The sequence below is a fragment of the Penicillium angulare genome (genome assembly GCF_028827245.1).
Source record: "Penicillium angulare strain IBT 27051 chromosome Unknown utg000003l_segment0_segment0, whole genome shotgun sequence".
In the NCBI taxonomy this organism is placed as follows: Eukaryota; Fungi; Ascomycota; class Eurotiomycetes; order Eurotiales; family Aspergillaceae; genus Penicillium; species Penicillium angulare.
Window position 1 is genome coordinate 2,994,062 of NW_026623162.1, and position 15,524 is coordinate 3,009,585.

The following is a 15,524-nucleotide window of genomic DNA, read 5'->3' on the forward strand; positions in this document are numbered from 1 at the left end:
GTATTGTCAGAAATTTTTTTTTTTTTTTTTTCATATACTTAGAATGAATGTGGAAGAGCGGTTTTAGCTTGAACCGTTAATGGAGGAACTACCGATGTGGAACTAGTTAACTAACTAGTTAATTACGCATACGTATTAGGCTGCCTGATTAATATGGCTGATTTTTGGCCTGTCACCTAACTAACTAGTCATTTGGATATGATCAGTTAAATATGGATTCAATGCTCAAAGCCGGATACGTGTCGTTCTAATATTATTAGATTGGATTCAAGAGATAGGTTTATATAGCCCGCAAATGCATAGGCGAGCAGAAGCATAGTGTGCCCAGTGACGTTCGGGGGAATGTCGACCCCATATTATGGTGTCACGGCACCCAATGAGCTTATCCTTCTTTGCTCCAACTCCAACTCCAACCAACTCACTCTCCCTCTCTCTCCTCCAAACACCGCACATCCACCAACCAAACACCTTAATTCTCTTATGAATTGTTGGCAGTGGTGAAGAGCCCCTTGCAAGCTCAATCATTGCTCTAACCGCGCAGGTGTTTACCGCCTGCTTCCCATCCCACAGCTCCCCCTCATTCTACAATGGCCAGCCCACCGCCTGTCGCCGAGGACCAGACCCGCCTCCTTGAGGAGGCATTGGGGGTGGTGAGGCAGCAGTCGGCCTTGATGCGCAAATGTCTGGAGACTCCCGGAAAGCTCATGGATGCGCTCAAATGCGGGTAAGGTGTCCTCCCTGAGCCTTCGCTCTCACTAGGCAGCGATGTCGGATCGCCGCGCAACGAACATATGTGCTAATTAACTCCCCATTCGGGGGCCTGCGATTATAGATCCACACTTGTATCCGAATTGCGAACACCTAGTCTCGGTCCGAAGCAATACTACGAATTGTACATGGCTGTTTTCGATGCACTGCGACACCTCTCCGTTTACCTTAGGGAGAGCCACCCTGTCAACCACCTCGCGGACCTGTACGAGCTCGTTCAGTATGCGGGCAACATCGTTCCTAGGCTATATCTCATGATCACTGTTGGCACCGTGTACATGTCGGTCGAAGAGGCGCCAGTCAAGGAAATTATGAAGGACATGATGGAAATGACCCGTGGAGTTCAGCACCCGATTCGTGGTTTATTTCTGAGATACTATCTTTCCGGCCAGGCGCGGGACTATCTGCCTTCTGGGACTGGCGATGGACCGGAGGGAAACATTCAGGATTCGATCAACTTTGTTTTGACGAACTTTGTGGAAATGAACAAGCTCTGGGTGCGGCTTCAGCACCAAGGTCCTTCGCGAGAGCGAGAGCGACGCATACAGGAGAGACGTGAGCTCGAGCTGCTTGTGGGTAGCAATGTCGTCCGCTTGAGCCAGCTGGTAGACCTCGAAACATACAAATCGGGCATCCTACAAGCTCTACTTGAGCAAGTGGTGCAGTGCCGCGATGTCTTAGCCCAAGAATATCTCTTAGAGGGTATGTATTATTTTTGCGCTGGATGTTCGACTCGACTCAATGCTGATTTTTCCAAAAGTGATAACCAAGGTCTTCCCTGATGAATTCCACCTCCATACTCTTGATCTCTTATTATCCGCCATCTCCCGCCTTAACCCTCATGTTGACCTAAAGAAAATCGTGATCGGACTTATGGACCGTTTATCTACATACGCGGCGAAAGAGAGCGAGGCAGAATCCACGGAAGAGCCAGATACTCGCCAACAGAGTGAGGAGGAGGCCGTCACCCGTTTATTAGAGAAGCTTGAACTTGACAAGGAGAAGAAAAAGAAGCAAGCGCCCGCTGAGCCCGCTGAGCCTGCTGCTGCAGATGCTCCTAAAGAGAACGGGACAGATGAGCCAAGCCAACCGAAAGAGACCACGGATGAACCAGAGCCCACGAACGGAAAAGACTCGAAGGCTGATCTTCCTGCTGAGGCCAAGCTGTATGATATCTTCTACGACCAGGTGGTAAACTTGGTCAAGACACGTGCTTTGCCTATCCAGGATGCCATGGCTCTTTTGGTGTCATTAGTCAACCTTGCATTGAATATCTATCCAGGCCAATTGGAATATGTTGATCAAGTCTTGGACTTTGCGACACAAAAGACAGCTGAATACACCGACCATGCAGATCTGCACGCCACATCCACACAACAACATATCCTCCACCTTCTCAACGCCCCTCTCCGTTCTTATGCCTCAATTTTCACAGCTTTGGCTTTGCCTCATTACTTACCGCTCCTTACATCGCAATCATACCCTACTCGGAGGTCTCTTGCGGGCGAGATAGTGCAGAGTCTGTTGAAAAACAAGACTTTCGTCACAAATCCCGAAAACCTTGATCGTGTTTTGCAAGCCATCAGAGTCTTGATCAAAGAGGGTGCTCAGCAGTCCGCGGGATACCCAGGGGCTCAATCGCAACGTCGCGGAGGAGAGACAGAAGAGACAATCGAAGAACAAGGATGGCTGGCTAGAATGGTGCACTTGATCCAGGGATCAGACAATGATACCCAACTCAAGGTAAGGAAATCGATAATTTTTGAGGTATTCAAACCAGACTAACATCATGGAAAGCTCCTTCAAGCACTGCGTAAAGCATATGCCGATGGCAATGAACGCATCCGATACACCACGCCCGCTATTGTCACAGCCTCGATCCGTCTAGCTCGTAAATTGAAATCGCGAGAGCATTACGATGACAACTGGCAGTCACAATCATCAGCTCTCTACCGATTTATGCACCAATGCGTCAACAATTTGTACCAGCGTGCCAACCCAGGGTGTGCGGATCTGTCTCTTCGACTATTCATTATGTGCGGTGAAGTAGCAGATCAAACTGGATTCGAAGAAGTGAGCTACGAATTCTTTGCGCAAGCGTTTACGATCTACGAAGACGCAATCAGCGATTCTCGAGCACAATTCCAGGCAGTCTGCATTGTTTCTGGGGCCCTGCATGGCACTCGTGGCTTCTCCAAGGAGAACTACGATACCTTGATTACGAAGGCCGCCCTCCATGGCAGCAAGCTACTTAAGAAGCCAGATCAATGCCGTGCAGTGTACCTTGCCAGTCATCTTTGGTGGGTAGTTGAGAACCCTCAGCGCGGAGAAGAAGACCCCAAGGACGTAAGTATCAACACGATCTTCTTTATTTGATTTTTCTTAAACCAGTTATGTTGACATATCAATAGCTTTACCGCGACGGCAAACGTGTTCTTGAGTGTCTTCAGCGTGCTCTTCGTGTTGCAGATGCTTGCATGGACACAGCCGTTTCTGTCGAACTCTTCGTGGAGATCCTCAACCGCTACGTCTATTACTTTGACCAGCAAAATGAGAACGTCACTACCAAGTACCTCAATGGGCTTATCGAGCTCATTCACTCCAACCTGCATAACACCGAGGGAGAGCCAAACCCAAGTCTCGACGGCCCCACGCGCCATTTCGAGCGTACGCTCGAATACATTCGGTCTCGGGGCTACGAGGGTGTCGTTACAGAACGACAGTAACTTTAGAACCCTAATTTTCCTTGGATGTTCGCTCGGTGTCAAGACTGGTTTGAGAAGACTTGAACCTTCAAAGGATGGGACATTGTTTGTATGAGATGCAATATGTGTATTGAGGATCGTTTCTTTTTCTGTCGTGGACCCTAGACTCTCATGGGTTATCATTCTATCGATTTCTTTTCTTGTTTGCCTTGTGGAAGCCGGCCCTTGCCTCTGTTGCTTTTTTCTGTGCTAGTTTCTAAGTATATACAAGTGTATCATTGTCTCTGGATGACACCATACCATACCCTTCAACGATATTGATTCCATGCTTGAATTTTTCTTGTTCTTGATAGACCACTGTATTGATAAAAAGAAGGTAATTCAATTCAACCTTAATTTGGGTCCATAGCTCAAGTGCTCGCATTATCCCATCGTATAGATCCAGCACTTGAGCGGATGTACTTGATACACTAGTCAAACTCGGTGTTCAATATTCAAAATAAACCAAGCTGTCCTGTGGAATAATGAGGCTACTCTGTGCGGTCTTGATTGCTCGGTATTTCTTTTCAAAATGGATTCGTCTGGTGCAAGAGACAATGCACGATGTGCCTTTGACAGGTATGTAATATATAAAATGCGCGTTTTCTACAAGCTGCTGGTGCTATCACAATTGTCACATCATCAAGCGATGAGAAGTTGGAATTTGTGAAGAACAGATTTGGTGCAGACTACACCATTAACGATAAGACCCACCCAGAGTGGTCTAAGGAGGTACTGAGACTCACCAACGGCGAGGGTGTCGACTACTTTCTCGAGAATGGCGACTCCGGAACTATCGCCCAGAGCATCAACTCGGTCAAGATGGATGGAAACGTTTCTGTCATTGGATCCCTTTCACAGGCCAAGGAGATGTCCGATGTCGCAAGCATGGCCCTTGCTAAAAGAGCCGTTGTCCGTGGCGTCGTTGTGGGTTCTACTCAGCTTCTGCAGGAAGTTGTGCGCTTCGTCTCCCGCAAGGGTCGGCGTCTGCCGGTAGAGAAGGAATTCGGCTTCTCTGAGGAGAATGTCATAAAAGCATTTGAGTACCTCACTTCGGGCACTCACATTGGGAAAGTCTGCATTATGCCGTAACTTTTTATTTACGATTATTTGACAAATAAACTTTCGTGCTTTTTCAGATGAAACATTACGGAGTGATTGCTCGCCTCCGTCATCTCCAACTGGGCATAGATGCAAGAAGCCGTCTTCCTCATCGCCGCTGCTGACTCGGGCTCGGACCACCCGGAACCATGAACATAAATCTCTTGAAATATTTTTGAAACCAAACCAAGTAAAGCCTAGAAATTTCCCAAGGGCTTCTGCGAAATCTCTCCAGAATCAAGTCATCATGTCATCCCTTACTGGAAACCCCAATTCACACCCAATTTCAGAGTTCACCGAGCGACTTACTGGCAACTGTCTATGTGGGTCGGTGAAAGTGACAATCAATGATCCGGATCTGTTCACTAGAAGAAGAGGGCATATTTGCCATTGTGCCAATTGTCGCAAGGTTTCAGGTACCTTTGCTGCCAGCAACTTGACCATCGAGGAAGACAAGGTTGAGATAGAGGATCGCGAAGGTACGCTTTCCAAGTTCGTGGATACTCAAACTGGTAGTGGGACTCCTCTTGAAAGATGGTTTTGTTCACGATGTGGAAAGTAAGTGCCTATGCTATCCTGCGGTGATCTTCTTTCTAATTCTTCCAAGTCCGGTCAAGTCTGTGACGCCTGTGTTGGCAGGGAAACTCGTCATGAAGATGGGACTATTTCCGAGAATTCCAGCTCCTGAGTTCGAAACATTTGCTTTATATAGACATGAGTGGCAAGGGCTTCATCCTGGTGTTGATCAATATAAGATAAAGGCGTTTGGAGAGAAGCTTTAGGAAATCAAAAAGGAAGCCATTCATAGTGCATACTAAAAAAAAAAACAAGTTGAAAAGAAGTAAACACGAAGAAACTTTGACAATAGTAGTAAAAACCTGACTTGGGGGGAGACAACCTTAGCATAGACATACCAGCAAAAGGCATAATCTCGAAGCAATCTCCAAATAGTGTGGGGCGCGTGTGGAGAATTGAGCCTCGGGACGCCACAAGAGAATGCCGAACTCACTGCACATCTCCATGGGCGTTAAAACGAAATGGCTTTTACTTTGCCGGAGCAAGTCGGCACTCATCTCTCTCAGGTCCATTTATCTTTTAAATTCTGCCTTCTTATGAGTGCCCCACACCGCAATGAGTAAAAGATACACGGGCTCTACAGCACGGCTTGTAGCGGAGCAGCGTGCCAAAATATGCTTGTATGGGCTTCGAGAGTTACAGAAAACTTGGGAAGTTACCAATTGGATACTTCAGATTTTCTTTCAATACTTGGATCGATCGATGGCACGGCTCTTGGATACTAAAGAGCAAGAAGACGAAAATAACCATATCATGCCAATGGGAAGTCTGCATACCGGATCCTCCGGCCCTCCCAAACACGCTGTAAGTGGTCAAATGGAGATCACAGTGGAAGGAAATGAATTGGGACTCGATATCCCATTTTCCTGGTCTTTTGGCCAAAATAATATGGACTTCACAGGCTCTCACGGACAAGATGAGTCCTGGATTAATGCGTTTTCTTGTCTGGATGGAATTACCCCTGTTGACCTGGAACTTCTTGCGGGTTGTTTGACCTAGAATCTATTAATATCATTATCGAAAATAAGATAAATAAATTTGACAGAAGCTCAATAGTCTTGGCTAATACACCAGTACCAGGATTCTTTTGAAATAATAATGATAATGATTATGAATCATTTGAAATTAATCCAGTTTCGTTTTCATCCTCTATTCTTATTCTATTGACTCTGAAATTTCGAGATGATGCTAGGCCTTGGGTAATTTCTAGATATTGCATTAAGTAATAGGGCTTTCATCCAGAGTGAGCGTTGCAGACTTGGTTATGAGATACTCGTTAATAGCCACGTCTTTTCCAGATTCCTTGCCATATCCCGACTCTTTAATACCACCAAACGGCGTTTCTGCGGCGGATTGATTTCCTGTATCATCGTCAATCTATCTCCTCAACATTCTGGGGAGAGATCCAATTACCTGTGTTTAATCCGATCATTCCAGCCTCCAAAAGTCTCCATGTACGGTTCACATTGCGGGTGAAGACGTATGATGCAAGGCCCATACTAGTGTTATTTGCCCAAGCCACAGCCTCGCCTTCAGTATCGAAACGGAAAAGAGCACATAGTGGGCCAAAAGTCTTTTCATCAGCAACCATCATCTTTTTGCTTGCTTCTGCAATAATTGTAGGAGAGTAGAAGTAGCCGGTGAGGCCAGCAGGGCGAGACCCTCCAAGTACCAGTCTCCCGCCCTGAGCGATTGCATCTTTTACGTGGGACTCAACCTTATCTACCCCCCGAGCGTTGTCAAAGGACCAAGAGTCGTATCTTTTGCTGATCCATGACCAATCTTTAGCTTTCTGGACTTTTCCACGAGTAATGTCTCAAAGGCGCTGTAGACGCCGTTCTGTACATATACACGGTTCGCGGTGATACAGGCTTGCCCAGCGTGTCGCCATTTGAGCTGGATTAGAGCATCCGCTGCCTTTTCAAGATCAGCATCATCGAACACCACAAATGGGCAATTCCCGCCGAGCTCCAGTGTGAACCTTTTCAGCCCATCACTGCAGTGGTGGGAGATCACCTTTCCGACGCGGGTGCTGCCAGTGAAAGTGACCTTACGGACCAGTGGATGCTTGCATAGGCTCTCACTCAGACCAGGAATACGCTTCATATCTGTCGTCAAAACTGTGAGAGCCGCCTTGCCAACTCCTGCGCGCACTGCTAACTCAGCTAAGGCAAGTACACTCAGCGGGGTTTCAGGGGAGGGCTTGATGATCATAGTGCAGCCAGCAGCGAGAGCGGCTGATGCCTTCCGCAGAATCATAGTAACTGGGAAATTCCACGGCACCAGTGCGGCCGAGACTCCAATCGGTTGCTTGATCGTTATGATGCGACGATTCGCAATTGAACAGTGCCCGACAGTTCCCTGAATCCGCTCTGCCTCTCCAGCAAACCACCAGGTAAAGCCCAAGGCATAGTCAAGCTCCCCCAGAGCTTCAGCCCGTGGCTTGCCAGTCTCATATGTAAAGATAGTCGCGATGTCTCTCTTGGCGGCAGTAATAAGCTCGTGCCAGCGTAAAATCATATGTGCTCGGCGGCGAGGCGTAGTGCAGCAATAGCGTTTAAATGCGTCTTGGGATGTCTGAACAACATAGTTGACGTCTTCCGCATCATTCGCGGGACAAGACGCGAATGGGCTACCAGTGCCTGGGTCTTTGGTGATGAATATATCAGTATCGTTCTTCTTCCTCTTGGTAATGCTTGTCCCAAAACATACCGATCACATCAAAGCGTGCACCTGAAGCTGCCTCAAACCATTGACCATTCACAAATGACTGTTGCTTTAAAAGAGTTGGATCCTCCAACTAAGATTGTTCAATAACTATATTATTTTTTTCATTTCGTATTTATATTTGTATACAATCACAATTACTTACCTGGAATGGAACTTCATCTGCTGAACTCATTTTGTCTGCTAGAACTGTTGAAAGTCGATCACTATACTCTGCAAAGTCAATTTCTTTTCACTTTCTTTCGCTCTCTCCATTTTAGATTTTATCTTCTCTCTTCGGCCTCTTACTCGGTCGGCATGACAATCTTTTTACCGAATATATGGTGCCAAGACGGCTTCTTCGAAATGGTGGAGACAATTGGGGATCTCCACCGAGATCAGAAGGACTGTATCTAGCATATCTAGTAAAGCCGTCTCTTGTTCAATCGAAGAACCTCGCCGAGAGAAGCTAACCATGCACCAACGCATGAAGGGAAAGGATTTGTCTGATTGGAGAGAGTCTGGGTCCGAGGTATCTGCAGGGTTGAATCTGGGCATTTTTGAACCAGCAGATAAAAGGCCAAGTTCTGGCACCTAACAGTGCTCCTATTCCTGGTCTCTGGACTACCGGAGAGCTTACTGGACTTTATTACAACGGTATGCCGATACTTTGTTTCCCTCCCTTGATAAGCTCCAGGCTTACAGGCCCCAAGAATATCCTCCAGCTACTTCAGTATTGAGATCTTTGACATTCGGCCGGTTGGCAGGTATTTCTCTCGCGCAGAATCTTCAAACTTCCGAAAAGAAGGCTGTGCTCTAGCTTGGGCTGATCCTGCGTATCCTCAATGGATTTCTTCAACAATAGATATGATTACTACTGCTGTTCTTGCTGTTGTCATTCTGCCTTTTGACCCCGAAATTAGATCCAACTTTAGGCTCCATTGACTTAACCTAAGGCCCATGTCGATAGACTAAGGACGATAACTGGCGTGCTGTAAAGACATTGCTATATAAGATGCACTAGTGGGATGCCGGGCAAAACGAGCGTCGAATCTACTTTTCTATTTTTTTTTATTTTTTTTTAAAAAAAAATTCCCTTCCTTTTCTAACATACCATTATTAAATGTCCGATCACAGCATATAACGAAACACAAATGGAAGAGAGAAAGAGAGAGAAAAATTAAACCAGAGCGGAAAGGTCAAAGTGTATAGGGGAAGCGATTAATTTCTTGTCAACAGAGGACAGGGGAAGATCTAGATGCTATCATTAGAAAGTTCTCGGGATTATTAAAGCGTAAAATGCGACGATTTGCTTCAATGTCTCGTTAATAATAATATTAGCCAATCATCATGAGAATTTTCAAAAGCCGAAAGGCCGAGGAATACTTTCGGCAGTTTTCTACTGATTAATCTAGTGGGGATTTGAAAGGATTCCGGTTGACTTTCACTATTTTTAGTAATTTTGATTTTGAGCTTCCGGTCAAAAAGTTTCCTATTTCGGATAGGCCCCATCGCACCATCTAAAAACCCTCATCCTTCACAAAGTTGCTGACGATACGGTCGCAACTGGGGCAAGTGGATTATTAACAAATTTGAAAAGCCTCGCATTCATGGAGAAAATATGGTGGTTCGGTATAAACCCAACTCGTGCTGTTCCGGTTGCTGATCAATGAGAGTAGGTACCTCAATTTCTTTACAAGCCATGTTCACATCTGGCCTATATATACTATGTCGCAGGTCGTTGAGTAGTAGCTTTCATTCAATACATTTTACTCGACCATTCTTCCTACGATCTAGTGTTTTCACTAAGCAAAGACTACTCTTCGCAACTTCTTCAAAGCCATCCTTTTCCGATATCTCCAAGATGACAGTATCAAACACCCCAACTACTAAGAGCTCTACCTTTCTCGAGGCAGTGAAGCACCGTCGCACTGTATATGGCGTCACCGACCAAGTTTCAGTCTCTGATGATCGCATCGTCGAGATTGTAAACGAAGTTATTCAAACCGTTCCTTCGTCATGGAATATGCAGAGCACCCGCATCCTTGTCACCCTCAAGAAAGAGCACGAGAAGCTTTGGGACGCAATCACTGATGCTGCAAAGCCGGGTGTTGTCGAGACACAGGGAGAAGAAGCCTGGGCGCGCAATGAGGAGCGTTTCAAGTCATTCCGAAAAGCCTATGGTACAGTACGTCTTCCAAGGAAATGTTCCTACCCGCACCGAAAATGACGATGCATAATATTTCTTGCTCTTCATTCTTCTCTCATGCAAGGCTAATTATATTCAATAGATCACCGTTTTTGAAGACCACGCAGCCATTGAAAAGCAACATGCGAAATTCTCCCATTTCCCTATCGGTGTCTTTGAGGGTTTCTCCGAGCACTCCAGCGCGATGCACCAAATCACACTTTGGACTGCAATTGAGCTTGAAGGCCTTGGTGCTAGTTTACAACACTCGCACATGATGCCTGGTGCTGAGGAAGCCATCAGATCAGCATTTGACCTACCCTCTACGTGGGCCCCCAAGGCTGAGATCGTATTCGGTGGCCTGTCAGGCGATATGCCAGCTGCACCTGAGAAGGAGCCTCTCTCTACCACTGTCAAGGTCTTCAAATAAAGATTATATCCTGCTTAAGAGGCCCTGGAGGGCTTCATGCTTTGCAACCTGGGGACAAGGTTGTCAGATACCTTCGAGATAGATCCAGAGGACAGTGAAGGATAATTTTATATGTTATACATGACTAGATAGTTTTATCATTTTGCTTTTTTATACTATAGTGAGCCCAATTAGAGATACCGTCATTCTTAAGTGTGGTCAATTTTCTGTCCCAATTGTAGTTTCATGAAAACAGAGCAAAAAAGAGGAAATCTGATGAAAAAGCAACATTGCGATGGTTATATCCATCTAATGTCTACAGTGTATCGGCAAGAATACAGAATCCGCTAGTTTCCATTGGTGATATTCAACCTTTTATGTACTGGTGGACCTATTAACCAACGAACTGAAGTTGAAACCTCATGGTGTCGAAGGGGCTCGATAGCCTGGTATGACTATGAGGTTTACAAAATTGAGAATTGAGACTACGGTATCGACTGTCACAAAGACTAGCCAAGGATAGAAAGACGAAGAAACCTTCAATCATGCAATTGTGACAAGGACGATGATGGAGAGGGAGATTATCCCAAGCTCCTTGGATATCGCTGCATACTGCAGAAAGGCCAGCAACAAAGAGAGAAACAAAGCTCATAACGTACACTAAATAAAACCTGATGCCCCCAGGTCCAAGTTCAGCCGACTTGGACGCAACTTATGAAAAGAAATTCCATCAACATAAAACCCATGAAAATTGGAAAAAAGAGACTTGAGGACGCGTAAATGTGAGACGTTAAGCCATGACGCTTCAATTCAGGTGAAAAAAAAAAGACATGAAGAAAAGAGGAAAAGGACGAGGGGCATTTCAAATGTGATTCCCAAAAGATTGCGTAAGAGGGCCATTCTTATAGATATAAAGGATGGTCATGTACATTTCAGTCAAAGGGCTCATAGGATTATCGGGATTAAGAAGTCCCGCCATATAACCCAGCCGGGGGTGAGGAGTATTGCCGTAACACGGAAGGAGCGTTGAATCCACCAAACGGAGCAGGATGACTATTTCCAGGAACCGGGCTACCAATATCACCCGGGACAATGCTACCGCGATGACCAGGAATCGCACTGTTGGTATCTGGCTCAAACTTGACGTGCTTGCCATTCTCATCTTCCTTGATGGAGAATGAACCACCGCCATTTTGATGATTACCTTCAGTGTCGCAGATCTCTACCATTTCGCTCAAATTTATAGCCGGTTCAGTAGAGGGGCGAAGCTGCTCCACTTGACTGAGAACCACATTCACGTTGTGGTAGCCCCCAGAGCCAGGCTGGGGGCTTAGCGTGTTAAGGTTCTTGCAGGCTTGTATCACTAAGAGACGGATGGTGACGGGTCGAGATGTGTGTCCACGGTGATGCGTGCCAGCTGCGAAGACATTGTTTGGCTGTGGTTGCGGCCAGCCGCTTCCTATTGAAGTATTAATACGAGGCTTTTGTATAGATAGGTCAAAGTTTCCCTTACCAGTCGTTGCTCCCCAAGTCGACGCACTAGGAAAGGCAGAACCACCAAAGGGGGTGGCACCCCAGCCAGTTGATCCTACTGCAAAGTTCGTGGGTTTAGAACTGAGAGGTTCGGGGAAGAATGACGGCCCCTGGAAACTAGCTCGGGATGGTGTGGGGAACTGGCCTGGAGCAGTAGCGCCTGGAAGCGACTGAGACAGCTTCGATGAATAATGAGCGTCAGTATCGTCAAGGAGCGCACTACTACCCAGTTGAGTGCTCAACTGATCGACTTCCCGATGTGTTGCTCCATGGCCTCCGTTTTGTTGATCCTGTGTACCACTTGACGGCCGCTTAATGGGACTAGGTCTTTGGAACGATTGGCCACTTGTTTCTAAGGGCGAGCGTTCAAATGAGCTCGATGGTTGTCTAGAATGGGTCTTTGCCAAAACTGGTTGCTGCATTGGGAACACGCCAGGCATTCCGTGGTGCCCTTGAAATGGGAAGCTGTGTCCTGGATCTGACGGGAAGCCTCGTCCTGAAGGCATAGGGCGTACACCATTCATACCAGGGGGCGCAGTGATACCACCCGGTCCAGGGAAGGGTCGAAGTGGGTTCATAATCGCTGAGTTGGGGGAGTACATATGCAGGTCAGGGGCCCCGAGAGGTCGACCACCCATTCCTGGAAGGCCCGGGGGGTTCGGAGGTAGGCCACCAAATCCAGGGAAACCAGGATGGTTACCTCTACCCAAAGGCGACAGAGGAGCGGAAGGTTGGGGATGGTGCAAAGGAGGTTGGGGATGATGACCCGGCCTGCCACCGATGGTGCCATGATGTGATTGAGCCATAGAGCGTGGTGAAATGGATGGCTGGGGAAATAATTCAGAGGAGGATGGCTGTGAGTGAGGAGAGGAGGTATGAGATCCCTGTTGGGACGGCTGGCGTGGCCTGACAGGCGTAGAAACTTTGGGGGCGATGGGGGTGGTCGTGGAGTAACGAGGGGACTGTAGAGAGCCAGGAGTAGCTTGGAATAAAAAATTTGGCGGCATGGAGATATTTCCAGGGAGTGGAGCGGGTCTTGGTTGGGGATCCGATTTTCCAGCACGTTCACGGGCTTCTTGCTCTGCCCTAGCTGTAACCTCACGATTCTTCCTGGCTTGTTCGTCCCGTACTTTCCGCTCTTGTTCCTCTTGAATCTCCTTCTCGCGGTCTTCTTTCTCCTTGCGCTTCGCTTCCTCGCGCCTCTTTTTCTCTTCCTTCTGCTCCCGCTGCTTGCGTTCCGCTTCAGCTTGTCGTTCTCTGTCTTCCTTTAGACGCCGCTGTTTCTCAGCTTCTTTGCGTGCCCGTTCCTCCTCTTGGGCTTTCCGTTCAATCTCACGCTTCTTTCGTTGCTCTTCACGCTTCACTCGCTGTTCTTCTAGCTTCTTATCTTGAGCAGCCTTAACAGCAGCTTCCTCGGCCGCTTTTTCGGCGTCCCGGCGAGCCCTTTCTTCGTCTTTAGCCTGTTTTTGAAGACGTTTCTTATCTTTCTTCTTCTGAGCTTCTCGTGCCTTCTTAGCGTTGCGCTGTTCGGTTTGATTCTCCTCTTCTAAGAGCTCTTCTAGAAGCTGCTTCTGGCGTTGTTCGGCTACCTTCTCTCGATATGCAGTCATAACACGTTGTTCAAACATTCGAGCAGCGAAAATCTGAAACATTCGACGGCCCTCCTGCATACGTTGCTCTTCTGTCATGGCATCCTTTTGTAGATATTAGCAAATTGATCAAACTAGAAGAAATTTCATAGCCTCGAAAACAAACCATTTCGTCCTCGTCAAACTCTTCCTCCTCCTGACTATCGTAATCTTCTTCCTCTTCATCGTCGTAATCTTCATCATCCAAGGGGCCATGGTTATGACCAGCATGAAAGGATTGGTGAGCGGCGGCTATATTATACTGCGTGTCTTCTTCTCGTTGCATACGACGTTCGGCTAATTGCTCCATCATGTCGATGAAGTGTTTGCCATCGTTTTTGAGAAGATCATCGGCCACGGTGAGTATGCCATCTAATCGATAATGGTTAGAAAATAAAACCAAGTTAAGTTAAGCCTTACTAGTGCGTGTCCGCATACCTTTTACCGTCAAGCTATTACCGAACGCAAAGAAGTCTGCTCGAGCGGCTCGAGCATCCTCATCTTCGAATTCCTCATCGCTATAAAGCTCATCATCATCTTCGTCATCTTCCTCTTCCTCTTCCTCTTCCTCGTCGTAATCGTCCTCCAAGTCTTCTTCTTCTTCTTCTTCTTCTTCTTCTTCTTCTTCTTCGTCGTCGTCCTCGTCCTCGGGTAATTCTTGGACTCGATTCCGTGACGGATGATATTGGCCGTGGGTGCGGGTATGCTGTCCAGGAGATCGAAGTGGGGGTTGATACAATCGCGGAGGTGGTATTATAGGAGCACCTTCGTCAAAAGAGCCTTGGTTGTTGTTGGCATATTGCTCAAGTTCCTCGTAATACGCATCGTACAGAACTTCTAGCTCTTCTTCGATTGCGGTTCGCTTTCGGCCACACACAGTGCAACTGCAGGAGTGCTTTTGCTGCTCTTTCATCTTCTTCAACACAGCATCCTTTTCTACTTTCACAAGTTGACGTCTTTCCTCCTCGCCCAGCTCAAACCAAAATGTTCGAATGTTTTCGCGCTCCTCGGTGTTTGATTGGTTCCAGATACTGCTTTCATGGGTGGATTTGGCGGGAAATTGAGAAGGGTATGGCAGCGAGTGTGGCGGTGGAGGGTGAGAAAAGGTGGCGGAGGGTGTGGATAGAGGAGTAGAACTACCATCGGCGTGCGTATGCGAGCCAGAGCGGCCTTTCTTATTTTTCTTCTTCTTTGATTTCGACCCCTCCGAATTCCCATAGTCGTTCGATATTGGATGGCCATCTATATCGTGATGCACACCTGAGATTCCGTTATGGTATAAATCATCGCCTTCGGCATGGTCAAGATCCGCACTATCAACTTCGCCGTGGTCATTGGAATGTTGGTCATCCACAGCCGAATCTAAGTCCGCGGAGGCATTAACATCAGATGGATCGATGCCGAGACGGGCGGCTTGTTTCTGTCGACGTTTTTGCTTCTTGCGGTTTACTTGTGCTGGTACAGGCATGTTCCCAGGAGGAGTGTGGCTCAAAGGTCCCCGCGCATCGCCGTTGGTCGGTGGTGTCGGTTTGGCCGATGTATGGGTCGCCATAATGGGTGCGAATGGAGCTGAGGGCGACAGTCCTCAGCTAAGCTCTAATATCATGCGCCAGGATGTTAGCAGCCAGATATCAGAAGCAGCGTTTGGAGAGTGGGGGTGGTTCAGAGAAAACCGCCCAAGACCCAAAAGCGGAGAGCGGGAGGACGAAAGAACCAACCAACAAAGCTCCGACCTAATCCAATGTAAGGACTCACCAAAAGATCGAACCCCTTTGGGTGTCCACAAAGGCACCGGATTGGTCCCTTTGTTGGTCACTCAGAGGCTGTTCCAAGGGAGCAAGTGAGTGGGAGGGGCTGGCGGGCGATCGAGA

At 47.3% G+C, this 15,524-nt stretch overlaps 7 protein-coding genes across 7 annotated transcripts; 5 read left to right on the forward strand and 2 right to left on the reverse strand.

The window, feature by feature from the left end:
• Positions 1–587: 587 nt before the first annotated feature.
• N7478_003267 (vacuolar protein sorting-associated protein 35) lies at positions 588–3,494 on the forward strand (the record flags this gene model as incomplete). The annotated part of the gene is made up of 5 exons (XM_056919481.1): positions 588–724; positions 833–1,470; positions 1,529–2,511; positions 2,566–3,114; positions 3,180–3,494. 5 exons carry the CDS (start codon positions 588–590, stop codon positions 3,492–3,494), a joined length of 2,622 nt encoding a protein of 873 aa, XP_056782639.1.
• Positions 3,495–4,069: 575 nt separating this feature from the next.
• Positions 4,070–4,604, forward strand: N7478_003268 (uncharacterized protein; the record flags this gene model as incomplete). Its single annotated transcript, XM_056919482.1, has 2 exons — positions 4,070–4,091; positions 4,126–4,604. 2 exons carry the CDS (start codon positions 4,070–4,072, stop codon positions 4,602–4,604), a joined length of 501 nt encoding a protein of 166 aa, XP_056782640.1.
• Positions 4,605–4,860: 256 nt separating this feature from the next.
• On the forward strand, positions 4,861–5,395 carry N7478_003269 (GFA family protein; the record flags this gene model as incomplete). The annotated part of the gene is made up of 2 exons (XM_056919483.1): positions 4,861–5,171; positions 5,221–5,395. The coding sequence occupies 2 exons, from the start codon at positions 4,861–4,863 to the stop codon at positions 5,393–5,395; spliced, it is 486 nt and encodes a 161-aa protein (XP_056782641.1).
• Positions 5,396–5,744: 349 nt separating this feature from the next.
• On the forward strand, positions 5,745–6,188 carry N7478_003270 (uncharacterized protein; the record flags this gene model as incomplete). The annotated part of the gene is made up of 1 exon (XM_056919484.1): positions 5,745–6,188. The coding sequence occupies one exon, from the start codon at positions 5,745–5,747 to the stop codon at positions 6,186–6,188; it is 444 nt and encodes a 147-aa protein (XP_056782642.1).
• Positions 6,189–6,407: 219 nt separating this feature from the next.
• Positions 6,408–8,091, reverse strand: N7478_003271 (NAD-dependent succinate-semialdehyde dehydrogenase; the record flags this gene model as incomplete). The annotated part of the gene is given in 5 exon segments (XM_056919485.1): positions 6,408–6,550; positions 6,603–6,981; positions 6,996–7,837; positions 7,902–7,989; positions 8,062–8,091. The coding sequence occupies 5 exon segments, from the start codon at positions 8,089–8,091 to the stop codon at positions 6,408–6,410; spliced, it is 1,482 nt and encodes a 493-aa protein (XP_056782643.1).
• A 1,668-nt stretch (positions 8,092–9,759) lies between these two features.
• On the forward strand, positions 9,760–10,513 carry N7478_003272 (uncharacterized protein; the record flags this gene model as incomplete). The annotated part of the gene is made up of 2 exons (XM_056919486.1): positions 9,760–10,083; positions 10,187–10,513. The coding sequence occupies 2 exons, from the start codon at positions 9,760–9,762 to the stop codon at positions 10,511–10,513; spliced, it is 651 nt and encodes a 216-aa protein (XP_056782644.1).
• Positions 10,514–11,454: 941 nt separating this feature from the next.
• On the reverse strand, positions 11,455–15,205 carry N7478_003273 (uncharacterized protein; the record flags this gene model as incomplete). The annotated part of the gene is made up of 3 exons (XM_056919487.1): positions 11,455–13,719; positions 13,781–14,025; positions 14,092–15,205. The coding sequence occupies 3 exons, from the start codon at positions 15,203–15,205 to the stop codon at positions 11,455–11,457; spliced, it is 3,624 nt and encodes a 1,207-aa protein (XP_056782645.1).
• Positions 15,206–15,524: the final 319 nt, after the last annotated feature.